Below are 27,649 nucleotides of genomic sequence, written 5' to 3' on the forward strand. Positions count from 1 at the left end.
GCTGGTTTATTTCCTAGTATTTTAGGAACTTTGTTTTGATTCCTTAGTTTCATTTTCCTTCTGTAAAGTCTCAGAGCCAGCTTCCCAATAGGGGTAAATTAGCAGAGCTCTGGTGAAGTCAAGCCTTGCTGACTGTTACACTAGAGGCTCTGCTCTTAAATGGCTGTTCTGGTGAGTCAAGCTGATTTCTGTCATGCCTAATATTCTCATCTGGCATGAAATGCTGTAGTCCTTCTCAAAAAACAATCCCTAAAGAACTTGCACCTGTTCTCTGTGTCGCTTGGCAAACCATCCAGTGCAACCTGAACAAAAAAACCTGAACTAAATTAGGCAGCTCTGCCTTAAAATGGTGGTTAGGACTCCAATTGCTCAGTATGTTTTTGTATACTTTTTCTCCATTAAATGATCTGAATCTGTGCACTTAGTTAATGTGATTAAACTGGTTACTTGTACTGCAGATATCAGAGGAGATGAGTGCTAGGAGCTATACAATACAGACTCATATGAAGAGGAAAGCCTTTCCATGATAATGACTGGATAAAAAAAAAGGTAGATCTGTGAAGTATTTTCTTGCTTTTTTTTTTCTTTTTTTTTCCTAAGATACAGCAGCATTTCTGTTTTGTGAGAATAGACTGATGCACTATATTTTCTGAACAGTTCTTTGGCATTATATGATGCCATAAAATTACAAAATGTAAAAAGAGGTGAAGCCAAGCTGTCTGTCCAGCTGACCTTCTGTATACTTTAATTCCAGCTAGCTTGACTCCAGTGTGACCCCGCCAGGTACTGTAGATCAGCAAATACTGTAGGTGAGTGGAGGCTGAGGAACCAGTATAATGTGTAATCTTACTAAGTGAAATCTGTCTCAGACTAATACATGGCAGTACCTACTGCACAATGCCACTGCATTTATTGATGTGTTTATGTTACAGACAAAGCTAATTGTGAGTGTAGACATTACATGAAGTATTTAACCACTGCATTTGCCACTTAAGAAGCTCCCGTTTATCAATAGAGAATATAAAGCAGTATCTGATGCACTGATTTCTGTCTTTTTAAGGGTGGCCTTGTACTGAGTGGGACTAAAGCTTGGGGCATCTCAACAGGAGACCTTATGGATTACAAATCTAACACAGTTGATACAAGTCTTGTATGTTTCTATGTTTACGTCTTTATACCTCTGCATACGTCTCTGCATACTGGAGATATTTTCTTTGTAAATGCTGGCGATGGGAAGTGGGAGAGAACGATGAGAGGGGGAGCAGAACTGCAAAATTCCAACATCCTACACTCATAGAGTTCTATGTTGTTACAAAACATGCATTTTCTGCTCTAACTACATCTACTTCTACCTAGGTGATGGAAGCTATAATATGTGAGGTTTTAACATTTAATTTTTCTTACTGTACTCACTATTTCCGTGCCCTTCTTTCAGCACCATCCATCCCTAAAGGGAGGACTCAGTGGAAGACAATAAAATTGCTAAGAGAACTGGAAAGCTACTAGCCAAAGCAATATTTATTAAGATAGCTGTTTTCAAACAAGAGAAAGTTATCCATAAAGAAAAAGGGAGTGAACCATTTTGACTAAACACTATGGACTGAGTAGAAAACAATAGGCTGAAACTGAAGTCAGAAAGACTTATAAATAAAACAAAAATGCTAAGGAAATAGTTTTAATTACAGGTACAGTTATGTACTGAAATAATTGTCCGTGACAGTTGTGGGATGCCTCACGAAGTTTGAAAGCATTTAGGTACAACTTGTATTTTATAGGGCATTTTGTAACTTATGAACTTATCTGTGTGCAGAGAAGTTTAAGATAAGCAAGATGCAGTGATACACCCAGACAATATCACAGATATTTCCTTAAAAAGAAAGCCAGACTTCAAAGATTTCACTTCTCCTGTCACACAGCACTAGTGGAAAAAAATATCTGTTTATTGATTCACCTTCTCTTTTAATCCCATTTCCATCCAATGTGTGTGATGTTTCAAAGTCGTAACAGTGGGGCTGTATCTATTTCTGGAACAATGGGTGTTCCAAGTGAATAAAAAGCCATGGCCTATGATAGATCATTTGGATTTATGTCTGTAATTGTTTAAGAAGGGAACTTTACTCAAGCAACAAAAGAATGAGGCCAGAGAATAATGTTAAGAATATCTTTGATCTTCCTTTTTCAAGCCAGTCTCCCTTCACCAAAGGCATAGGATCTTCTAATAATATTACGGATGAGATAGAAACAGAAAAATGTCCCCAAATCCACAGCAGACCATAAGGGAACTTAAATGTTACTTGAATGAAAAGAACTGGTTCTAGTTACCAGTTAACTTATGTTCAAGGAAAATGTAACTATAGTGAAGAAAAGAGCTGGTCATATTCATTAGAGTGCTGTTGGCTGACACTAGATTACTTTATATCACAAAACATCTGTACAACATCTCTTCTGTATATCTGAGCTCCCAATGGTGGTGGGGTACATGAAAACACATCTATAAAACCAGCATAAAAGTTGCATTTCAGTCTCTTGCTATTAAAGTTATAAATTTTCTTCTGCTATTTACCTGGAAGTCAAGAGACTATGGGAGAGCAATACGTATTTATAACAGATAAGTAGATATTTTTTTGAGCCTCAAGATACTTGGATATTAATTATCATTATAGTATCTTCAAAGTATGGGGGGGCTTAGAGAGGTATCTGTTTCATAGGGGATTTGAGCTCCTTATGGGAGTCCCAAGATGAGACGTTGATGTCATAAGGTAAAAGAAACTTGAACCTTACGCTCCCAAGTCTCTAGCTAATACGATAACTACTTAAACTATGTCTTTCTTCATCTGTTTTTAGGCAGGGTATAAAGATGAGAAAAGCTTCTTTTGTCTGCTTCTCTCTGCAATCCTGCATAATAAAACAGGTTCTTACTACAACATCATCTAAATAAATAAGGCAAAATACTTCCTAAGCTGCAGTGATTTGGATTTCTGCAGAGCCAAGGCATTACTGGTCTGTGTCAGTGTTGCTGATTCCAGTTGTGTCATTGTAATGATTTTAAGTAGAAGGTGACTTCTGTGAAGGACCTAAATGGTGTTTTAATTGCTATAGGGTCATAAGAGGTCTTTTCTTTTTATATTCACTGAGATCTGCATTAACGTTCTTCTCAAGGGTTCTTCTCTGCAAGTTTAAAGACGTCTGTTCTTCCTCCTACAAAAATGTGGAATTGTTAGGCTTTACTGTGGAGACATTGAATCAGACTCTGGAGATTCCTTTGTTGGAAAGGAAGCTGTATTGTTAAAATTACATCTGGCTTTTGCACGTGTCATATTTCACAGGAGCACTGAGCCCATATTATCTAGTGGCTTTGCTTGCAGTCTTTTTTCACATAGTGCTATTTTTAGATTTTCATCCTGTTGAAATTCAATAGTCTAGTTGTCAAGGCAAATAAAAGAAGATGCCTAAGGATAAATTTGTCAATGATTCAGCCACGTTTCTTGCTACTATTACTATCTAAATGTACCATAGTGGGGGACAAATGCCACATTAAGGGTATAAAATTGCATGGAACTGTAGGCTTTTAGACTGAAATTATCAAATGTTTATAATTACAAACTGTGTTTGAATCATTACGAAGTAGAAGACTGCCAGAAGATTCTGGGGGGATTTGTAGTTTTCTTGAAAGTAATGGCAGTCCCCCTTGCTTTGATGTCTGCTGGTATTTTGCCATTTTTCCCTCCCCTTTTCCCCTTATCTCTCCATGGACACTGTCTTTCATATACCTTTAGTGTCATATGAAGGAAAAAAGAGATTGGCTGTGATGTCAGATGAGGACAGTGAAGCATCCAATCAGAACATTATCTTACCCAGGTGCATGATAAGAAATAAGAACATCTGCAGTTAAAGAGAATCAGGGTCAAAATCATTACAGATTATGATTTAATAGTGACTTTATACTGAGCAACTGAGAAGTCCTGAGTGAGAAGACAAACCCAGTTCTTAATAGGTGAATACTTTTGTAGCATATACTTTTTAAACAGTACTAATGGCAAACAATCAGAAAAGCACACAACCCATTTGCTGTGCACAGTGGTAGTTCACTGAAAACGGTGTGTTCTTGTGTTTAGCATATCTTCTAGGTCACAAAGAAGAAAGAAATTTAAAGACCATCAAATTATAGCCCTTGGTGATGTCTGAGATTCTTACTGTGTGTTCTCAAACGCTGTGATGCTGGTTTAGAAGAGATAGGATATTTCTTTCAGTGAAGTTAAAATTTGGAAATGCTGTCACAACCTCCATGATGGCACTCCTGTCACTGTGTGTGAATATATCTTGAGATTTTTATGTGTCCAGGAGACAGCTGCAATCTTCTTGCTATAGCTGCAACATGGGAGGCCAGAGAGGTACAGGGAGATGTAGGGGATGAAAGTGCTGGTTTGAGGCTTCTCAGGTCATGTTCTGCACGTGTAGGGATGGAGGCAGCAGGACTGGGGATAATAAACCTCTTGCTCTGAACTGTCTGAAAGAAGCTCAGCACTTCATATGCTGGCTGAAATCTGCCAGGACACTGGAACTAAGTTTCAATGTACTGGGCGCCCAATGTATTGATTAAAGAAGGAGGTAAGGATAGTATATAATATAAACAAGATAAAATAGCTGCTTCCAGAAATCCAAAAACTATTAAATTTTCATGTTTTACAAATTTATATCTAGATAAAATTTTTAAACAATAAGCCGTAAACTTCAGTTTTTTTAGTGCTATCTGGCAAGAAAACCTTATTATTGCCAGTTTGCTCTTTGCAGTGTGGAAGATTTGCAGGACTGAAGTACTAGTCTCCTAGCAACCAGAGATCCTTGAAGAATCTTCTGTTTGATAGTCCCTAAAATATGTTAATGCCACTAGATACTGCAAAATAAACCACTGGGACCCACACCTAATGAGATAAGGAATTTTGATTTATATTTTCAGTCCAGAATAACAACACCACTGCAAACAATCTCAAACTGTAGCACAGTTCTGTTGGTGACTAAACTTGGTTTGGGTTGCTAACCATTTCTGTTTTGCTTTATTAGATTCTCATTACCAAATCCCACCAGTGCAAACGGTTATACCTATAACTGTGTACATGAGCAGTCCCAGTGAATTTGGTGTGACTATTTATACGTTTAATTACTTGTTGGACTGAAGATTTACTGTCTGATTTTCAGCAGACAGTATTTTAAAAGTAGTGCTCTTCTCTTTTCCCCTGCTTATCTACATGCATCTGATTAGGAGATTGTTTTCTGACAATCTGCTACACATATGCTGAGAAATAAAGAATTTAAATCTTGAAAGCAAAGTTCAAAGCTCGCATTCCCATGGGATATTTTGATTCAGCAATTATGTTATCCTCAGGGCATCCACAGAGTACCTCACTGTCTGGAGTGCAGTAAATCTTTCAAGGTACAGCCCTGAGAGCGGGAGGGGAATAAAAAAGGAGCAAGCATGTTAATCAATTCAAATGCCTACTACAAGGGACAGCTGCAGTGGTGTGCCAAGAGACATCAAAAGAGCTACACAATTGTAAGTCATCCCAGGATGCAGGATTCTGCATTTAATGTCGAATCCCAAAGGATATATTCATGTTGCTGCATTGCTATTTTTAATGAATGAAGCAGGAAGGACTGTTGTGCCAGGCAGAAATTGTTGGTAAGGACTGAACTTACAGATTTCTGAAAAATATGTAGGAGAGTTCACAAATTTTTCTTTTTTGGAAAAAAAAGAAAATTCTGTTTCAACAACTACTTTATGAACAGATGAAAGGAGTTCAAAGAAAAATAAACTGTACGAATTAAGTTCTTACACTTCTTGGAATTAGCAAAAATGGATAACCCCCAATGGAACTGTGCTATAAAGAATGGTCTCTGAGCAAGGCCTCTGTAGGGCAGTTGTGATAATTACACAAAGGATAGCATTTCTCATCTGCTTCTACTGATTATTGTTTAAGTGCCATAGAATCTCATTAGTTTGATCTTTATTACATTCATTATAGAGGCTTCACCATGAAGAAAAAGGCTTCCCTGTATTGCTAAACATAGGCAAAGGACAAGTGACTATTTGTGGTCAGGATATCTGATTGGCTTCTTTTAGAGTGGAAAGAGAGATGATAGGGTGAAGACGAAGGAAGTGTCTGAGACGCAGTGTCACATCTGTCTCCTCTAGAGCAATATTTTCAGAGCTCTGTGAGTGCAACAGGGAAGGGAACTTTCATTCTATTTAAAGAACATCTATTTGCAGTAAGCTAAAAACAAAACAAAATCCTGTCACTAATTTTGATGTGCATAATCAGTAAGCAAAGCTACAATAATGTCAAAGGGGATCTTCAGGTAATGAAGTCCACTGTAATTGAGGACATAAATGGACTTAAAATGTTTCTGTATTTTTACCGTACAGTTTAGCCAGCAGAAATTATGATAAAATTTCATGAGTGAAAAAAACATCTTTTTCCTCTGATAAACATGATTATTTCTTTCTTAACGCTTGCATCATTATTTAACCCAACAAAAAACACTTGTCCCCACAACAGGGAAGTTGTTTGATTTCTTCTTGTTTGGCAGATATTTAATACACTGTCCTCTTTTGTGACCCCTGATGATTTCTGAGCCACAGACCATACGTGAAGCAGCGCTATTGACTGAGGTCCAACTTCTGTTTGCATTTCAGGTGGCTGCCAGAGAGACAAGAAAAGGGGAATGAAACATAAGGAGAGCCTACTGAAAGGCTATAGAGAAGGAAAGAATGGGAGGTATCAAATAATGACAGCCTACACCTGCAAAAATGCCATGTTGCAGTGATGAAATTTGTGAAGGAAGCATTATTGCTTTAATAATACATCATCCAGTGCTTTGCTGGGTAATGGTTTTATGATGAATACCTGGCAAGGACAGGTCAGGAATAGAAAAGCTCTGGCCTTCCTGGAGGAAAGGAGCCTCTGAGCCATTACAGAACTGCTCTCTTTACTGACATCAACAGAAGATCACCATCAGAATTGCTTTCTGAGGGTGCTTTTTCTTGTGGTTATAATTTTTCAGAAGCACCTGTAGATCTGTGTTATACCCATCACTACTAGGAAAATGGCAGGTTTGAGCATTGGAAGGACAAACGCGTGAATATAAACAAATACAGCCACTTGTAGAGACTTAAGGTTATTGCGTAGGTTTGGAAAAACTAGGAATGTCTCAGTGGGACTCTAATGAATTAAACAATTCTCTATAAATAGTGTCACCACATGCTGGCTTTTCAGTCAAGGTTAAAAGAAGAGAAGAAATTCTCCAAGAAGTCAGCTGAAAAGGGAGAGGTAGTGTTTGAAACCGTAGAGGGGATGATGGCTGCAATACCTTCACCTAATTTACATTTCCTCTCTGACTTTCAGGAAGCCTTTTGCACTCTTATTATAAAAATATTGTACTCATGTTTGGGAGCTTGAAGCCTAAACCTCAATCTATCCTATAGCTTACAGTGTACCTGTGCTATAAATGTTATTGTTTCTTCTTTGATATTTATGTAGAGTACAATGACAATTGCAATCCTAATCCTATTTCAGTTAGGAAAACTACACTACTACTGCAGTGATTTGATGAAAAAAGACAGGAAAAAAATAAGTGACAAAAATTCATATTGCTGAACTCTGTAGGGTGAAGTATATTTAGCATCTGTTAAAAGGTTTGTTTTCCATTTAAATTGATTTTTTTTTTTAAATTAAACATTTTTTAAATGTTGCTATGGTTCAAGACTCCTTTTCACCTAGCTTTCCAAATCTTTCTTTTCAACTAATTCTTTATGTGTCAACGAGACTAGCTGGAAGATGAATTTGTGTTTTAGTCCCTTTGTGAAGAGACTTTCTCAAACAATGGTTGTAAACAGCTCTGCCCAGTATTGCAAATATACAAAGAGAAGAAAAGAACCAAAGACTGAAATCTTCAGAGACAAAAGGAGGTGAAGTCAGTGAAATATTTAGAGGGAGTGTCATATTTGTAAAACACATATGTTTGACTATGGCAATGAAACAGGGCATTAAAATTAGGTATAAACTAAACTGAACGCTCTTGAATATTTGTAGGGATCTTTGGTGTGAGAACACAGTTGTGAAGAACAAGAAGAAATAAACAAAGGAAAGCTATGCATTTACCAAATGCTTACAGCAAAGTAGATGGAATTTTAGTGCTGAAAATCTGTTTGAGAAATTAGTCAGCCTGATAAAATGGGGGACATGCAGACCAATGAGCAGCAAAGCACATAACCATCTACTTAGCATATAAGGGTATTTTCTTAAAATAACTTTCTAGATATTCAAAAAATATTCACGATGAGAATCTGAATCCCAAGTTAGGGTACTAGCTCTTATAAGGGTGTACATTTCTTCTTTTAACAGTGTAAACGCGAGGCACTGAGGGAAGATATATTGACATCAGTGTGATAAAGAATCCACTGAACCAAAAAATTCATATGAAACATAGAAGGGAGTTAGATTGCTAAAATAGGAAAAGGATTAGAAAGTGTGTATGTAGAAAACCTAAATATGTACTTAGCAGTCACAATAAAATTTCATATTTATAATATTAGCATCACCACATAATTACAATCAACATGAAGTAAGTCTTTTATTTTTCATATATGCTATAGGAAAATGCCAGAGCCATTCAGAGAATGACCATCCTCTGATGTCCTTTTTCAACCAGGGAAGGATCCAAATTTAATAAAAAAAAATTCTGGCTCTACTGATCTGTGTGTGATTTTTGACATTTGATTCAACAACTTGCAGAGTTTCATCCAACAGGCGTATTCCTTTGGGGTAGAGAATTCATTTGAACTTCCAGTATTTATCAGGGAGAAGATGACATAACTCTCCTCTCTATTAAACCAAAAGGGGTATCAAGGATTTGCCAGTAAGCCTGTACTTCAGACATCACTAGAAAGGGCTGCTAGGATCAGCTCCCCTCTATGCTGCAGTGAGGTCAGTTTGGCAGATTGGCTTGTGAGTACCAGAGCCAAATGAGCCCTCAGAAAGAAATATTTCATATTGTCAGGTCATTCTTTCAGAAAACGAAGCTTTACAGCAATAACTGGCAGATATAGAAAGAGGTAGTCCAGTTTTATAGGAAGAATTAATATATTTTATTATACCAGTTGGTACGTTCTGAGAAGCAAACAGAAAATCCATGCTGTTGCTGAAACTTTATTTGGAAGAAACAAAGTTCTTCCTAACACATAGAAGCGGCTTTTGTTGATGATTTCTTTCCCCAGCTGCGTTTTTTGGTCCAGTAGAAACTCTCTTACCATCAGAACATTGTCTGTTTATAATGTTATTAAAACTAGAATAGTCCTGCAAAAATGTACAGTATACCAATGTATAGTGCTCTCTTTGGACTGGTGATGACACAAGCACTCTACTAATCTTCCATGTCAGTGGTCTCCAGAGATGCGTTTTGAAATTTATGGCTCCTAGATTCACGGCATCACTACTTTTCACAAGAAAATGGATTAAATAACTCACTGAATAATTATGAAATATTCTGGAAGTCGGAACTAATTTTCTAACCCCTGTCAGGCTGGACTTGGTTCATACTTTATTGTCTGAGGATCTATATGCCTTCAGACATATGTCTAACTTCACTCTGATTCCTACTGATCTTTTAGACCTTCAGATTGTTTTGCAACAATGAGCTTCCTATACAATTTACTCTGTGATTAAAAATCACTTCTTTGATCATTTTTTGAATTTGTTGCCTTTGTGTGCCATGTCTTTCATTCTTGAATTATGAGGGTAGAAAGTGGAACAGCTGAAAATCAATTTTATTACCCCTGCTTTTTATATGTTTCTTCTAAACTTAATCCATTCTTTTTTTGCTATCTCATTCTAAAGAAGATAACTACCTTTTGTTCCTTTTCTAAATGTTTTCTGTTTCTGTCTGGTGTTGGTGAAATGAAGATCAGAAATTTTTTCAGTTCACTAGGCTGGAATGATGTGGTCACAAAAGTTACAGTTTCTCTTCTTACTGTTTTTTCTTTTTTTTTTATTGTTGTTGTTGTTTTGGTTTTGTTTTGTTTTGTTTTGTTCTATTACCTCCTCTTTCTCTCCTCTCTCTCCTCTCTTTCCCTCCCTGTAAATTTAGACTTACTGCCACCAAGCACACTTGAATTTGTCAGCACTGAATTTTGCCTTGCTGTACCTTCACTCAGCTGTTAGTTCACTTTCAAATCTATTATCTTTTGATTTTTCCCAGATAATTTTGTGTTATCCTTTTATTGTTGATAATACTCATATTTTTTTCCAAAAACTGAGATCATTTTGCTCTAATCTCATTATAATATTTGCCGCACTGTCAGCTCTTGTGATACCCATGAATTAACAGTTACTTTAAAAGTCTACTGTGCAGTCACCAATGAAAACATTTAATACTGTTAGGCTTAATTTTTGAGAATCTTTTAAGGTGATTTCCTTAGAAACTACCCTTTTGAAAGCTGTTCTGGTCTGCATTCAGTGAAAAATTGTTTTACGGCTATTGCATTGTATAGCTTTGTACTTCTTTAAAAGGAAAGCATCATGTCATATTAAATCAAGTACATTTCAAAGACTGTTACAGTTGCTCTCTTAAACTCATCCTTCGGGGAACATTGGCTAGAGCACAAAGCTTGTATTATGAATAGGAATATAAACCGCACAGTGCTTATATTTGTAGAACTTTTGAAAACAATACTTCCAACTCCTCCTCCCAGTCTGCTATAACTATGCAGGACCCAGACTGAGCAACCATGAGAGTGTCCTTTAGTTCTGGTCCCTCTCTGTTCAGACTGGGGCCACAAGTATAGCACCCCATGATTTTTTCTGGACAGACAGTCTTTCCTCTCATATAAAAAATGACAAGGCAGAGGTAGCAGACAGAATGCAAATTGAAATCTTGCAGGGCATAGAATCATAGAATCACCAAGGTTGGAAAAGGCCTCCAAGATCATCCAGTCCAACCAACCACTTACCACCAGTATTTCCCCATTAACAATGTCTCTTAGTATAACACCTAAACATTTCTTGAACACCTCCAGGGTTGGTGACTCAACCATCTCCATGGGCAGCTTCTTTCCGCATATGACCACTCTTTTGGAAACAAAATTTTTCCTAATATGCAACCTGATATCAGGATTCCTGAAGACCTGTATGTAGGCACAGGAGAATGGAAATTTGACTGAAATTAATATCAGGCAAAGGAGGACATCCATTTTTCCTACTTAAATATGTGGCTAATATAGAAGGAAAAGCAGGGTTTGAGAGAAAATGTTAAAATAAAAAATGAAAATGTGTTATCAGATAAACAGATTGAAGGCAAAAAGTATTAAGGAATAATTACCAAAATTCCAATTCAGAATACTTGAGAAAGTAATTCCATCCTAAAATAAAAAGAAACAGGGTAAAGGCCTCAATAAAACGAAGAAACTATTTTTTCCAACAGAAGCAAATGAAATGAAATTGTGGCATTAAAAAAGAAAAGCAGCAAAGATTTTTAGAATATTTTTAAACCAGATATTCCAAAAGATTGCTTGCCACATCTGATTATTAACTTATTCAGATGGATTTTTAAACAAGCTGTTGCTTTGAAGTCATTCTTACCTCTATACTAAGTAGTCTAGTTAAATAAATGATCAAATATAAGGCTTTGAAGTCATTAATGTTTATCAAGATGTTTCGAATCAATGCTGTCCAAAATATTAATAAGCAATAGGAGTGAGCTGTTTTTAACCAAGGGAAATTGTTAACATTCTTTATCGTCGGTAGTTAAAGAATCTGTGTAGATTGTTCTGAAAATAATGCCTCCTATTTATCAGTGCAATGTTCATTGCATCATTGGTGCTGATAAGAAGGTCAGGAAGCACAAGTGTCTGGTGGCAGGGGTTTGGGGTAATCTGCATCTGTTTTCATAAGAGAGTTGAACTTGTGAAGGTTGCTGCAGGCTTACCAGATTGCCAGGCTGAGCAGATCTTTGCCTTTTACTTCACATCTGAGTAATGAGAAGTTCCACTGTGGACATGACATATTATATATTGATAATAACCGCATGAGAATTATTAATTTTTTTCTTCTTATAATATCTGTCATAATCCTCAAAGCATATTTTTCCAAAAATAAGTTAATCACTGAAAACCCAGTGATAGGTAATTTCAGGCTTTTATGACAGTAGTCTATGAAAAGCTGTAACTATTTTTTTTTCCCATTATTTTTCTTTTGTGCATTTGGTGGTTTTTAGTTTTTGTTTTTACTTGTTCATTTTATGTTTTGAGAGGGAAGCTGTTAACATAATGAACAAACAGGGCAGTTGCTTAAGTTTTAATGCATTCATTAGCTGGGGGTAGTGGAAATGATAAAAGAGAATTTATTTTAAGTACTGAACTCCACTTGGCAGCTGTAAATATAAAGTACAGAATAGAGCAAAAATCAGAGTTGTGAACATTCAACTAGATCCATTATTTTTTGAAAATTCAGAAGAAAAGTGGAAAATATTTTTATGGTGCAGTTTATGGAGACAACATAATCAGTAAGTAGATTTTTTTCCGACAGTAGTAAGGTCTGCTGCACTTGTTCTGAAGTTAATAGTTCCCAGTTAATCCAGACATAGTAATTTAACAGTAAAAGTGTATTACAGAGGATTGAGCACTGTACTTGACATAAAAACACAAGATATTTTTAACTTTGAGCTATAAAAGGAAAGTGCAAATATAGTGACAGCTCTGTCTGAACTCCATCAGCCTTCAGTTCAGAGAAGATGTGAGTTGGGTTGTGCTGGAGCTAGCTGCTGGAAGATTTAGGACAAACCTTAGATAAGATGTCTAAATTTGCCATGTCCTATTGCACATAGGACAAGGTTTTCAGGGGTTGACAGTGCACTAACACTGTAGATATTACTGAGAATTCAAAATATTGAAGGAAACAAGAAGAGCGGTGTTGAATTAGGTCTAATGTAAAGATAATTACATAAATCATAGAGTATTTTGCAAATTCTTTGGGGGAATCTGAAAGCATCAAATTATTTATGTCCTTGAAAAACAGGATGGTAACAGAGGCCAAGTGAGTGACACTGCAGTAGAAGACAGATCAGTAACTAGGAGGCAAAGAAAATAGTGTTTTTTTAAGTTTGATGTCAGATTATGAGCTTTTGCTGTTCGGAAACATTGTTATCAGGACATAACATTTACAAACAATGGAAGACAGTTAAAGACAGAGGTGATGCATCTAGGTACCCCATAAAAAGGAAGCTGGTGTTCTGTTGAGCCAGGCTACTGTATTCCATTATCATGTAAAACATGGTGAGTCATTTGCTTTGTGGAAGAATTGTTAAATGGATGAAAAAGGACAAAGATTCAAGACAAGTGAGGAAGTGTTTGAGGATGATTGCTGGGTGGCAGGGAAATTCAAAACAGCACACAGAGAAATATCCAACCAGCCTGCCATTCATGTGCCTAGGAAAAATCATAATGTGTCAATATACATGTCCAAAGAAGACCTAGATGTTCCAAGAATCAAGAACGATTGAAAGAAATATTTGACAGTTCATTATTGATGAGAAAGTGATTTGATTTAATTTTGGATACCTGCAGACCACTCTGGAATTATGAGACATGCTCTAAAAGTAATGCCTCTTATTTTATTTTGTTGGCCCATGATATCAGAAGCAGATGGTGGTATAGCGGTAGAGATTGAACCTTCTTACCAAAGGCCATAGTACCAGAGGATGATCTTAGAACAAATCGGCTGGAGTTCAAGAAGCATTTAGACAACATTCTTGGACATTTGGTTTAATTTTCAAGTAATCCTTTGTGGAATCACAAGTTGGCTTCTTTTGAGGCTCTTCAAACTCAGGATATTCTATGATTCTATTGTTCTATAAGTGCTGCAGGGGTACTGGACAATTTGCCTGTATACATTAGGATAAGGACTCCTCCAGTTATTCTAATAAGGGAAGGAATTGATAATTCTATGAGAGATTCAACATTCCACATTCCGAGGTATATTTCTGCAACAATCAATTTTATGTGAAGAAATTTAAACATTACTCAAAGGAACATGGATTTTTTCATGATTAGTTCTAATTTTACACTTGGTGGCAGGGATACACTTCCAAGTTTACCAAAGTTATGCAATAAACCAGTGTAGACAATTATATGAATATATGTAGACATTATGATGCCCTCTCTTGCTTTTACCATCTCAGAAAAGTTTTTGCTGATCTCACATATGGTGGCAAACCCTATAAATACATGACCAGTTTTACCTATATTTTGAAACAATACGTATCTAGGAAAAAAAGCTGTTACTATGCAAAGCAACACTTAGCACTGGAACAATTGTGGTCTTAAATATTCAACAGAAAATAAGGATTTAAAATAAATATGTCAAGTAGCTCTTCCTGACATATTAAAGCAGTGCACATATACCTCTTTAAAATTCCACTACAGCTTTGAGGACATATGCTAGTATTTATTATAGCTATTAGGCTTCATATCTTTGAGAACTGCAAGAATCAAACTATTGATCTGTGGCACTAAAATAACTGAATTAGTAGAAGAGCTACCTGTTGTTTTTCTTCTGATGATAGAAGTCCAATAAGAGTGGAAAATACATAATGCTTAGTTGTCATGATGTTTAGCTAATTATTACATTATTAAATAGTGACTCAGCCAGAAGGGCTCATTTGTTTCTTCCTTCTGAAAGAACTGGAAATTTTATGCATTGAGGAAATGAAAGCTGAAAGTTTCTTCTCAGCATCCTGTTCTTTGTCACTAACATTTCCCAACAAGGGGGAGAGATTTATATCCTTCAAGGAAGGAAGGAACATTTAAGATGTGAATGAATACAAGAAAAGCAGGAAACCAACTGCAGCTGTCAATATACAATTTATAGAGATGTAACACTGCTGTGGTAATATCAGACAGAGACACAATAATGTATAAATGATTCCTGCAGACTTGAGCTCAGAAATGAAACTAGCTGTGTTAGTGCCCAGCATCCGTTCTGAAGGCCTGGTGCTTGAGGAACAAAGCCTCTTTCCTTCCCAGGCTTCTTCCTGCAATGCTAGTGTTACACTCTAGGATGGCTATAAGAAAGGTACAAATAAGCAGCCAGCTGCTTGAGAAGGGGTCAGTCTTGGTCCTTTCTGCCTTTGCCTAATCCCCAAATAAATAAACAGATAAATAATTATTTGCCAACAGCTTCCCTGCATCTATAAGGGAATGTTTCATATTTTGTTGGAATAATTAAAAAACTTCAAATTATTTTGTACCACCGTAGGCTTCTTTCCTGCTTAGTGTTTGAAACTCCTTGGACCATCTCCCAGTGTCCTGGTGCTGGGAATTGAGTGACAGATTGATGCTGGGGAAGATAGTAGAGCAAGAGGAATTTGGGATGTGGGACTTTAGTACTTACGTGGTAGGTAGCATTGGAAGGAAAACTGATAGTTCTATCAAGTTTGCTGTTATTGCTATGAATGAGGTAAAAAGTCATTTTATTTTAACTGGGGACTGAGTTTGGCTCAGAAGGAGGCAAACTAATTTTGTTTTAATTATTTATTGTGTTCCAACTCTCATCACCATTTCTCTTCTGACTGTATTTTTAATTAACTGCATTGATTGTAATGGACTGAAACTTCACATCATGTAACTTTGCTGACTGACTTAGCATCCATTTTATGTTTCCTGGAACAGACAAATAAGAAGCAAGAGAAAACCTCAAAATATTGAAAACTGGAGAAAGAAAACATATATAAGGCAAATTAAGAGTCTTTTCTATGTTTTAATGTTAACTACAGGCATCCATGAAGACAATTTAGCAATTTGTTTTTCCATTTAAAATCCCAATAATGACTGGGTAACCCTGGTTTTGTTCTCTTTGCAATATTGTAATTCTGTTTCATAGAATCATTTCAGTTGATAGTCTTTAAAGGTCATCTAGTCCAACTCTCCTGCAATTAACAGGGACATCTACAATTCCTCCTTGTGATAACCTCTTATATACTGGACAGTATTTTACCATCCGTTGCTGCTCAGAGATCAGCTCAGCATGAGTGGCAGCAGTGAAGTGTCTCCATCATCCTGTGTTTTCCTGCCCTGTTGCTGTCAGGTTACTGGAGTTCCTGGATATTCCAAGAGACTGTGATGACTCTGAGAGTGGCTCTGGCAGGCAGCACGTGTCCCAGCACCCCATCAAGGAGCAGAGCATCCAGGGAGCACTAGGACAGCCCCAGCACTGTGTACCTACCTTCTTAGGAATAGGGCTGGGCTGAATAGTGGGCCTGGCTCAGCAGAACCCATTGCCAGGCAGGGCCCAGCCATGAGGAGATGGAGACAAACCCTGTTGTGGCCTCACTGTGGTAACAGCTGCTTCCTAGCAGCTAGGAAGTTTTCCTCTGCTGTGCCCCTGGTACCCAGCACCATTACAGTCTATGAATGCCTTTCAGTCCCGAATAGTATTTACTTCTTCCTCCCAAGCCCAAGCTCTGCTGGCCATTGCTATGTTGATTCCTGCTGATGTCACAGGCAGTCCCAGTTTTCTCATTGCAGGACTATGATTCAGCTCTGAGTCTCCAAGAATAGGATGTGTCTAGTACTGTCTGTGAGTTCACAACACCGAGCTCAGCAATGTAAGTGGTATGAAGGTCTGGCTGGCTCCTGTAGAAATAAATGGTTGTGAACCAGTTTTTGAATACTCAACAGCTTCTCATTTTAACCATATTCATGTAGCTAGGTTTTGTTACTACAGTTATCTAGGGAATAGATTTCTTTAGGGCAAATGTCTTTTTATTCCTAGCATAAAAATTGTTGCTGTATGAACAAGCCAAGTATTTATTCCTCATTTTCTTTTATTTTAAATGTTCTCATTATCTGTACAGGAGGCAGACACTGATCATTCTTGCCTAGATAACATCAAATATTAGTGCTCAAAAGCTCAACTCATGCAGTTGTGTATTAGAATAATTTTAGTTTATCCTTGCAGGTATTGAATTTACTGTCAGAAAGTAGAAGCTGTTGGCCAACAGTGTCTTAACAGAAGGCTACACAGTCTGCATCTACAAGCTAGCTGTTCAGCAATAGGTAATCCAGCTTACTTGAACATTTCCATCATTAAGCTCTCAAGAAATTGTGGAATATCATTTTAGTAATGGAAAAAAGAAATTGCTTTAGATACAATGGTAATATGAGGAAGGGTGTCACAGTGAGATGTAGATGACAAGAAACTTCTGTTCACTCTACATACTGAATAAGTTTGGTACAACACAGGAAAAAAAAAAAGACTTGAAGGCTTTTCCAGCAAGGCTGAAAATGGGAAAGCTTCTTTTGAACACATTAAGTGCCTGCTCATTGTCAGGAGATAGCTTTCTGGAAATTTCACAAGCATCTTCTCAAGATCATTACACAAGAGTACAAGTGCAGTAATGTACTTTCAAATCAGACAAATGAGCAGAATTGCATGTGTTACTTACTCTCTGTATATCCATGATAGTGATATCTCAAATAAATTCATTTTCCTGCTAATATCAAATACTGCTAGTCCCACTGAGACCCCGCTTACAACTGAATATTATGAATGACCTCTTCAAGAGGTTTTTCTAATCATTTTTGAGTCTACCTCTTAGTATTTTTACTAAAAATTGTGTTGGGAGACTTTCAAAGCCAAGATTTATGGCATCTTCTGCTTCTTTCTTATCTTCAAGACATGTTTTCCTGTCATCTAGAACTCCTGGCACTGAATTTCATTTCATTTGATAAGGTCAAATTAAAGCTTCTTTACAAAGAGGAGAAAATCAACTTTTGTAGAGCTTCTTGAAAAGATATATATTCTACAAATATAAAGCATTCTTCCCAAATGGAGAGCAATTCTTTACCAGACCTGAGGTCAGTGCATGCATTTCACAGTATTCTGAGACATGAGTGCACAGTGCTGCTGCAGATAGGTTTCATTTTACTGAGGATGGACCACATCTAATATAAAACAATCCATCCTTTAACTCATAAAAATCTGTTCTTGAAATTTGTCATTCTCATTGTATGTCAAAAATACAGAGTACCAAGACCTACAGGGAAAACAGGGTATTTCAATTGTATCTATGGTAGACAATCATACTGATTCCATCTATTCTGTCCCCAAAATGCATGCTCTGCAAGGTTCATATTAAGAGGAGAATTTTTGTTTTACTCAGGTGAAGTTATAGCATGCTAGGGAGAAGAGCAAGGTTATATCTGTGTTTCCATTAACTGTAGTACATCAGTGGTTAAAATTTTAATGGAACTGGAAACCACTGAACAAATGGGGCAAAACAATCAATTACAAGTGAAAACTATATCAGAGCAACTTTTCAGCAGTGCCTTGCACTTCAGCATTCTCTTGGTAGTATCCACAGATTTTCACTATGTTCACCAGACAAAATGGTTTTGTTAATTACTGCATGTGCCTGTGGGAGAGATCCACTGTTTGCTGATGTCTTTGCTTCTGTGATATACCAAAGCTATGTTATGGCAGGGTGAAAAATCTGTTCATAAACATAATAAACACCTACTTATCTTTCAAGGAAGAAAAGAAAAAGTGATTTGAAATATCTTCAAAACTCATTGTCACAAATTGCACATAAAGGTTGCTAGACAAAACCTGGGCCAGAGAAAAAAAATCTATTGTTTTTTTTTCCTGCTTCTTACTCTTCTACCTTCCCTTGTCTGGCTTTGCAGTTTTCAGGAATCTCTGCTAATGGTAATTGTTATGAGTCTGTTGTAACTTCCATTACTCTGAAAGTACTACTTCTTTCTAGGGGCAACCAAAGATAGAGTGTGCAATTGAGAAGTGATTTTCAAACTCAAAGGAAGGGGAAAAGTCATATTAACACAAATTTCTGGAAAATGAATACTAAACATCTTGATTGCCAATGGTGCTTTCCTGTAGCTGGTGCCAAGAGATATCAAAATCAATGTGAAATGCATGCGCTCAGCATTTTTGTCTAACTGAGTAGCCACTCCAATGATGGCAATTAGTACATTTGAGTGAAAAATGATTTTATGTTCTGGATGGAGCCCTGATTACTGTGCAGAAATTCACAGGATCATAGAATGGCTTGGGTTGGAAGGAACCTTAAAGATTATCTGATTCCGGCTCCCTATCATGGGCAGGGTTGCCACCTGCTAGATCAAGTTGCCCAGGACTTCATTCAATCTGCCCTTGAATACCTTCAAGTATGGGGAATCCACACCTCTGGACAACTTGCTCCAATGCCTTACCACATTTCTAGTGAATAATTTCTTCTTTGTATTTAATCTAAACTTGCCCTCTTTTAGCTTAAAATGATCCCCCTTATCCTATTACTATTAGACAAGTTGGTTTCCCTCGTATTTATAATTTTGGCCAGTTTGTAATGTCTCCCTGGAGCCTTCTCCAAGCTAAACAGTCCCAGCTCCCTCAGCCTTTCTTCACAGAAGAGGGGCTCCAGCCCTCTGATCATTTTTGTGTCCTCTTCTGGACTAGCTCCAACAGCTCCATGTCTTTCTTGAACTGGGGACCCCAGGTCTGGATGCAGAACTGCTCATGAGGCCTCACAAGGAAAGAGCAAAAAGGGACAATTATTTCCCTTTCTCTACTGGCCACCCCTCTGTTTTTGCAGCCTAGAATACAGATGGCCTTACAATCTGCAAGTGCATACTGCTGGATTGTGTCCAGCTCTTGTTCACCAGAATCTTCAAGTTCTACTCCTCAGGGCTGTTCTCAGTGAGTTCTTTCCGCAGTCTGTACACATGTCTGGGATTGTCCCAACTCGAGTGCGGTACCATGAACAAATTCAGCATCATAATAACACCTGTTCATTTATCAAGCTCCCTCTGTGTCACATGCTGCTTTCCTTCTCTAAAAATGGATGGTAGTGGTGGTGGACAAACCAAGTACAAACCCTCACTTCAAAAATTACAATTGTTTTTAGTGAGATATTTAATTTCACTGAAAACATATACTTTTTACTGGCAAGCAGTTCAGACTTTTTATTCTTTCCTGTCTTGAATACATAGCTTACTTTATTGAGTACTGACTTGTAGATGTCTACGCTTTGTAAAGAAGATTTTGATCTAATTTGTATTTGATGAGCTGAGAAGCTGTAAATGACCATATGCGTCATCTTGGGAACATTATAGCTTTATGTACTGTGTTCAACTAGACGAAGGATCCATTAGTGACCCAACGGAGGTGTTTTAGAGCAGGCAAGGAGAACTCTCTAAACACCATCTGCTCATAGTGTTGCTTGTAAAACGATGTCACATCTGCTGCTCTAAAAACATTATGCTGATCTCTCCTACAGTACAAAGCTGCTGCATTCCTCTTAGAAGGGGGGAAAAGGAGTCAATGCTACATTACTGGGACAGGAGGTGTTAAGTTAGCTATAGGTGAAACCACACATGGCCTTCTTGGCTCCTAACATCTTGAGAGTGTGGCGTAAATGTCAAAAATAAAATGAAGAACAGGATTCAGCACTCTAACTGATGAAACTGGATAAATACTTGGACTGCCATTCTTTGCTGAGCTCAATCTTGTCCTAGCTTGGCTGTTGCTGGTTCAACTAATACTACTATGTTCCTTAAAACTAAAATAACCTCTCAGAGATTGAGAGGATATTTAAGATAACTGAATCAGTGGAAAATTAATTTTGTCTTTGATTTCAGATGAGCTCAGGGTGAGAGAGAACTGCTGTTTGCTTTGGTCATTAGATCTTGTAGCTTAGAATATTTGACTGCCTAACTCATGAGATATTTAAAAGCTATTTTACCAATCCTGAAAGATCCAAGAATATGTATCTGCGTACATTTGCAATGCTACTTATTACTATTGCAGCCTAAGTGACAATTTCACAGTAGTTGTGCACAGAATTAGAAAAACAGTCAGTGTCGGTATCAGAAGGAGAGAGATTATAATGATGCAATCAGAATCCTTGGATGTACTAAGCAAATGCTGTCCCAATTGACTAAAGTTTTTAATACTTAGCTTTCAGTGCTCGCCTTCAGTTATTTTGACCTGTGATTCTTCTACATTATTACTAAACATACAGGCTCCTTAAAAGGAATCTTTAGATAAAGAAAAAATAACAGTTTGAAGTTGTTACAGTTTATTTAGCTAGGAATTCAGTGGCTATATTCGCTTCACATGATAATGAGTTTAAAGGAAAGAAATTTGAAAACTATTGTATTTAACTGATGCCTCCAAATGGTGAAGAGTAAGACCAATATCCTCTCTCAAATATTTGGCAAAGGAATTAAGCCATGTATTCTTATATCTGTTTTGACAAAACGCTTTGAAACTACTGGCAGCCTAATGGTCATCTCCAATTTGCAAGGCAGATGAGAACACACTTCTAAGCAATGCTGTGTGAGAAAACACAGTGAGAGGGAGGCAAGGAAAGGTGATCACGTGTCATTTTCCATTGCCATGTGTGATTCGTGTGCCCATTTGAGAAAAAATGTAGATTAAAAGAATCAAGCCAGACATAGCTTGGATGTGAGGAAAATGCATGTTTTTTGGGTGCATTCATATTTCTTTCTATGCAAATCTGTTCTTTTGCAGACTGCAATAAGCATTTAGTCCCAGTACTGAGAAGCTCTTTTCATTGTCAACAATCCTTTTCAATATTTCCCTGATTTTTTTCAGCCTATTGAACAGGTCATTTTTTTCAACCTGGAAGTATGACATAGTCTTGAGTTGTGTACCCTCCTCTGGTTTGGTTGTATTCAGTTTGCTTTCATCTGCTTAAATTATTTTACTTTTCTGCTAATTCATCCAATCACTCAAAATTTAGTACAACATATGAAAATAATTTGTTGTATTTAGTAATTACTTTCTACCTATCAGAACCCCATTTAAGTAAATAGATTGTCTTTTTGATGCTGCTAGCTGTCTGTAATTCCTCTGCAAATATCTACAGTGAAGGAGGTTTGTTTTTTTTCTTGGTGAGATTTCACTTCAGTTGCAGCACTTTGCTAATACATAAATACTTGCTGCTGAAATGTTTCTGAAGATTTGTAACAGTTCTCAGAAGTCTGAAAGTTGAAAATCACTGTAGTAGGTCTGGACCCAATATAGACCTATGAAAAGCAGTACATGCACTGTTATGAACTCAAATGTCTGCAGAAAACATATCAGACAGGTGGCAGTTTCACATAATTTTTTGTCTCAGATGTTTTTTTTAATGAAGTGCAACTTTCTCAACCTCAAACTTTCAAACATGTTCTTTCACGCACTTCAAGATTTGTGCTTTTATATTTCTATCTTGTTTTTGTACTTAATTCAATGTAACCTAATTATTTCTTTCTCTTAGAGATAGTATTCTACATATGAATAATGCATTGGCAACAAACACATGAAAAAAATTTATGTAATGTTCTGTATATATTCAAATGTACATTTATATAACCGTGTTTTTAAAATATCTTTACAATAATGGCACCAAAGATTGTCTGAATGATCATCCTTTTTCTTTTTCTTAGGCACACTTCATGTAAGGACTTGCACTAAATAAATTGCATTGAAGTCAAAATTTTTGCAGGTGGAAGACATGAATCTTTAGATGTTCCGTTTAACTTTCCTTCCCCTCCCCCTCCTGCTCCCCTCGATCCCGCTATTCCTTTCTTGTCTTCATCTGTGTATATACATAGTTTTGAACAGCAGTTCTAGGTTTGGTCATGTAGGATTACAACCTTTGCTCAAGAGGTGTAAGAACATGATGTATCACTTCCAGGTTCAGCAGCTCAGGTTTTCTGACCATGCCAAAGAAAAACTATCTCCCTTCACCAACTTGGATAGGTATAAAAAATCCCATCCTCAGCCAAGCAAATAAGCTCACAATGAAAAATAAATACATAGTTTTGTCCAGACCATAGAAGAAAGCTTCAGTCTTTATTTTTTTCTTTGTCAGTTTAAGATAAATATATGGGATCTTTTTGTTTGTTTTTTAGGAAAATCAGTAAAGAAATTGTCAGGTGACATATATTAACTCCAGACACACAAACCTTAGCAGCAATTTTAGGACAGTATTTAAACTTACTAAAAGAATATACCTGTTTTATGTAGAGATACCTGAGCAAGTTGTAACCTAGTGAGCTTGGCTGCCATAGAAACCTCTGCATGTGAAACTATCTTACCCTGAGCACTCCCTGACTGCTTATCTTCAGCTGATCTGGTTATATGTATGCTTCATTGCAGTGCAGAAATACCTCATTTAATCTCTTACAGATGAAAAACAGTGGAAAGGTCTGGAGAGGTGTATCCTGTCTTTCCTTCCCTTCATATGACATGGAGTTGTCATATGAAGGGAGCTACTAAAAAACCCTCTATATTTGTTCCTCTCTTGAAAAAAGTTAATGTACAAAGTAAAAACCAACCCAGGTAGAAAGCAACCTTCTCAAACAATTTCATTAGTGCACAATTGTCACAAATGACCCAAATAATTGATCTGAGAAAGAGCTCACCATGCTTGTACTCCTAGGCAGAGATGCAGATTTTGTGACTGGCATTTCTTTGCTTTGAGAAATCATAATTTCTACAGGCAAACCAGATCTTGTTCTGCATGAGGCACCATTATCAAATGACTTGAGAGAGGGACCTGTATCCAGTGACAAAGACTTCTCTAATTTGCGTGTCCGTGCTCCAGCCACAACTTCATCACTTCTCAAGCTCTCTAAGTCTACTTCTTGATGAGTTTTCCGAACTACAACGTTCTCTTTCCAGCTTTCAGGAGACTTTCTCTTAATACGTAAGTCATCTAGGCTTCTCACACCAGACGGAAAGGTGTTTTTCAGTTTAGCAGCTCGATATGACCTCAGACTCATGGGATCGAGCACTCTGAAGGTAACTTCATTAATAAATTGAGAGAATTTGAGTTTGGCTTCAATTTTTTCTTCCACGACAGACAATGAACTTGATGATCCTTGACTCACCAAGCTCAAGTCAGATGCAGAGGAACTGCTTTTCTTCTGTGTTGCCTTCTGCCTCTGAAGCTTTTGGCTGGCATTCCCAACTTCTGCAGGATATAGAGAAGTGTGTTCCAGTCCATGGGTTTTTTCACCCCCTTTCTGACTGTGCTTTGATCGATGGGGTCGATAGCCTTCATCCTTATTTTTGCTTTTAACAAAGCTTTTAGCTTCTGACCTTGTACTACCCTGTAACTCAAAGCTGTCCTCACTGGAGCTGCAGCGTTTTGAGTAACTGTTCATTGTCAGATCTCCAGAGACTTTCCTCTCCACATCAGTTCCTGCTTCTGCTGGAGATGTGGAGGTGGGTGCACAGTGTGCTCTTTCTTTAGTCACCCTGCCAACCCCCTCTTGTTTGGCTGGTCTTCCAGGCACAGCACCCTCTGGCTTAACAGGGGAATTGGAGCCCTTTGACTGTGACTCCATTTATTTTTGTGTCGGTATGTCAGCTGGCATCAATGAAAGTGGTACTCCTATAAATCCTCTCTATCTTGTAAGGCAACGGGAATGTCTTTGAAAGGCGTAATAGTACAGCCACCACATTTTATCCCATATGCATCCCAAATTATGGATATGTTTCATAATTAGATCAATAGCACGTTCTCATCATTTTAATTAGCCATACTAATCAACAGAATCTATAGGACATGCAAATTTTCCAGGGTATTGAGTGCTTAGTGGGTGAGCATGGGCTCTCATTGATCCGAATTAGCATATGATATAGTCCTGTCTGTTGAGCTGGAAACCAAACTACCATGATGTAAATCAATTCTCACTAAGTAAAGTCTGGGGTGATTCTGTTTCAGGGCTTTTTAAAATCCAATAATAGAGAAGGTCATCCTATATTGTCCTAATGCTACTAGAGTTTGCTATTCTATTGGAAAGTTTAGCAGCAGATCTGCTGGACCCAGAAAGCCAAAAAGAATGTGATTCACAGTTTCTACTTGCCTGTTTCAGCCTTTGTTTTCACTATAAAATAATTTGTTAAAGATTTAAATCAAGCAAGGTGCAGTCACATAGCATTAGAAATGAATCTAAAACATTAGTGATGCTTTTGTTCCACTTCTTTGCATGCGAGACTCTTCTCACTCTTTACAAACAGGCAACTATGAACATTGATGAGCAGAATTTCTATTTCTATTGCTTTGTGCATACAGGAACATATAAGCTGCTTTCAGTGAGGTTAAAGACTATAAGTAGTCTTTGTGATCATCGTGAAAATTTGGACAATTCTGATGATGCACAGGTTAACTGACTGATAATTCAAAAGGTGATTTCGTTTTGTTTGTTTGCTTTTGCATTTCCTTACTTTAGGAAAGCATGTTATTTAACCCCTTTTTTTTCTTATGTGAGTCAGAAAATCAGAGTATGCTAAAGAAAATAGCTGTAAATTAAACATTAGGAAGAAATTATTTATTGTGGGAATGGTGAGGCACTGAGCTGGTTGCCCAGAAATGGTATGGATACCCTATACCTGAAAGTGTTTAAGGCCAGATTGGGTGGGGTTTTTGGCATCCTGGTCTATTGGTAAGTGTTCCTGTCCATGATAGAGTTGTTGGAACTAGATGATCTTTAAAGTAGGTCCCTTCCAACACAAATCATTCTATGATTTAATCATTTTTGTCTGGTGGGAATCAGATATTTCCAAATATGTCATGTGGAGAAAGAAAAGTTAAGTGGATTATAAGCAGTGATCTCCCTTAAGCCCTGAGGGCAGGAAGATGTGAAAAGGATCTCTGGAAAGGATTGAGGTAGATGAGAAGATGGCAAGGAGGGAAAAAGCAGTAAATGAGGAGCATATTTTAAAATACCATATATAGCTCATATGTTAGCAGCAGTTCAGTTTAAAATGTAATTCCAATAGATTTCCAAGCAGACATTGTATGTAGGTCCCTCATTACTAGTCACTTGGCCCATCACATATAATTTATTGACTCCACATTGACAATTCCAGGACTCATTTAAATTATTGCTCATAAAAGCTGCATATAAGTCTTGCAAATCTCTCAAATTAACACAGTAAGTGCATTAATTTTGCAAATATTGGGGGGACAAAAAAGATTCTTTTAACACATTGGAAATCAACTGCTTTTACTGGAATTATTTTCTGAAATGCTTCTATATTTTCTGTGGTACCACGCTGTTCCATTGTATGTTGCAAATATTATCCTCATCAAAGAAACAATGTGGATTAAAATGCATAAGCCCTATTCACACGGGGTTATTTCACCTTCACTTGAAGGTGAGTGGTGACAGCATGAAGAGGCAGCGAATGCTTTCTGTTGTCAACACTAAGATCTTCATGACCTTTTCAATGCAGTCACAGAATACAACACTTTTATCTCATTGTAAAGCCAGAATTTAGGGCTTTCTTTTTCTGTATGTCCTCACACAGATGTCTGCAAACTTGTGGTTACTCACTGAACAAAATTGGATTCCTGAGGGAGGTAAGGTCTATGTTAGTGCACCTCAGAACTCCTTTCCAAGATCTGTTAGAGCCTGGGAAAAATGGCAGTGCTGCAGATTCTGTGATTCTATGATTCTGTGACTTTATTAAAATATCTGTTTCAGAAATAGAGTAAGCCTCATTCTTGATCCAGCATCTGGAATGGGTTGTACATATTTAGTGAAGAGGTTTTTATTCATGAAGGACTGTGATAATTTGTGCATGAACAAAGCAGTGTTAACTACAAACACAAATTCATCTACTGCATATGTGCAAATTTTAAGGTGTGAATGTGACAGAAGTCTGTGGAACAGATAACAGAAATGGCTCATAGAATTATTTCATATTGTCAAGAAGGAGACCATTTGCTTTAAAATGTCATCAGCAATAAAATATTTTAAAAGAAAAATAGGAAAGATATTGGGTGGTAGTTTAGAGGTACTAACTTGAGTATATTTGAGGGGTTTTAGTACTGCCTCTTCTTTTTCTTCGGCTGTTTGTGTGTCTTTATACATACATTCATAACTAGTTGGTAAAATGTGACACAATATTAACCAAAAAATTAAAGCCACCCTTGCGAAGTGACAGAAAAGTTCTTACCTGAATGAGGCTAGGCTGGAATGGAAATAAATGATATAGAACTTTTGTTGTTAACTGCTCAAAATCTTAGCTGGAATAGATGTTAACAAAGCTGGGAGTCTTGTCTTTACAGTGGCCTGTCTTAAGAAAATTCACCAAAATATAACCTACAGAGCACAGGAATCACAAGAATTATTTCCACTAGTCACTGTGCTAATCAAGTATTTGAATATTAAATTAGTGTATGCTTAAGAATTTGAATGTTTGAGTCTTTGAACTCTCTTGTAATGATTTGATGTTGGTGATTTGGTTTCCATATAACGAGTGACTTTCTAAAGCACTGAAATAAATTTGCTTTATATATCCAAATCTCTTTGAAGACTTTGCTGATAAAGAGAGTTCCTCTTTTCAGTGCCAGTAGGTATGTCTGTGAATAGCAATGCATTGCTGCAGTAGTCTGGACTATTCCCTTGAAGCAAATACCTTTGTGGAGTTGTACTAACAATCAAATAATTCTGTTATTTCTTATGCCTCTGTTGGGTGGATGTTTGCTTCATTTCTGAATTCTTCTAAAACTGTCCTATTAGCACTAAAATAATATCAGAGAAAAACTTCTGCTTTGATATTGC

At 37.1% G+C, this 27,649-nt stretch overlaps 1 protein-coding gene across 1 annotated transcript in view; it reads right to left on the reverse strand.

Moving 5' to 3' along the window:
* Window positions 1-24,421, reverse strand: part of BEGAIN (brain enriched guanylate kinase associated) — a 138,640-nt gene extending 114,219 nt beyond the window's left edge. Inside the window, exon 1 of the mRNA XM_031553684.2 lies at window positions 23,495-24,421. Coding sequence (XP_031409544.2) covers window positions 23,495-24,421 — 927 coding nt within the window. The remainder of the gene's footprint in view (window positions 1-23,494) is intronic.
* Between the last annotated feature and the right edge of the window lie 3,228 nt (window positions 24,422-27,649).

This window comes from Meleagris gallopavo, chromosome 5, assembly GCF_905368555.1.
Source record: "Meleagris gallopavo chromosome 5, MGAL_WU_HG_1.1, whole genome shotgun sequence".
Taxonomy (NCBI): domain Eukaryota; kingdom Metazoa; phylum Chordata; class Aves; order Galliformes; family Phasianidae; genus Meleagris; species Meleagris gallopavo.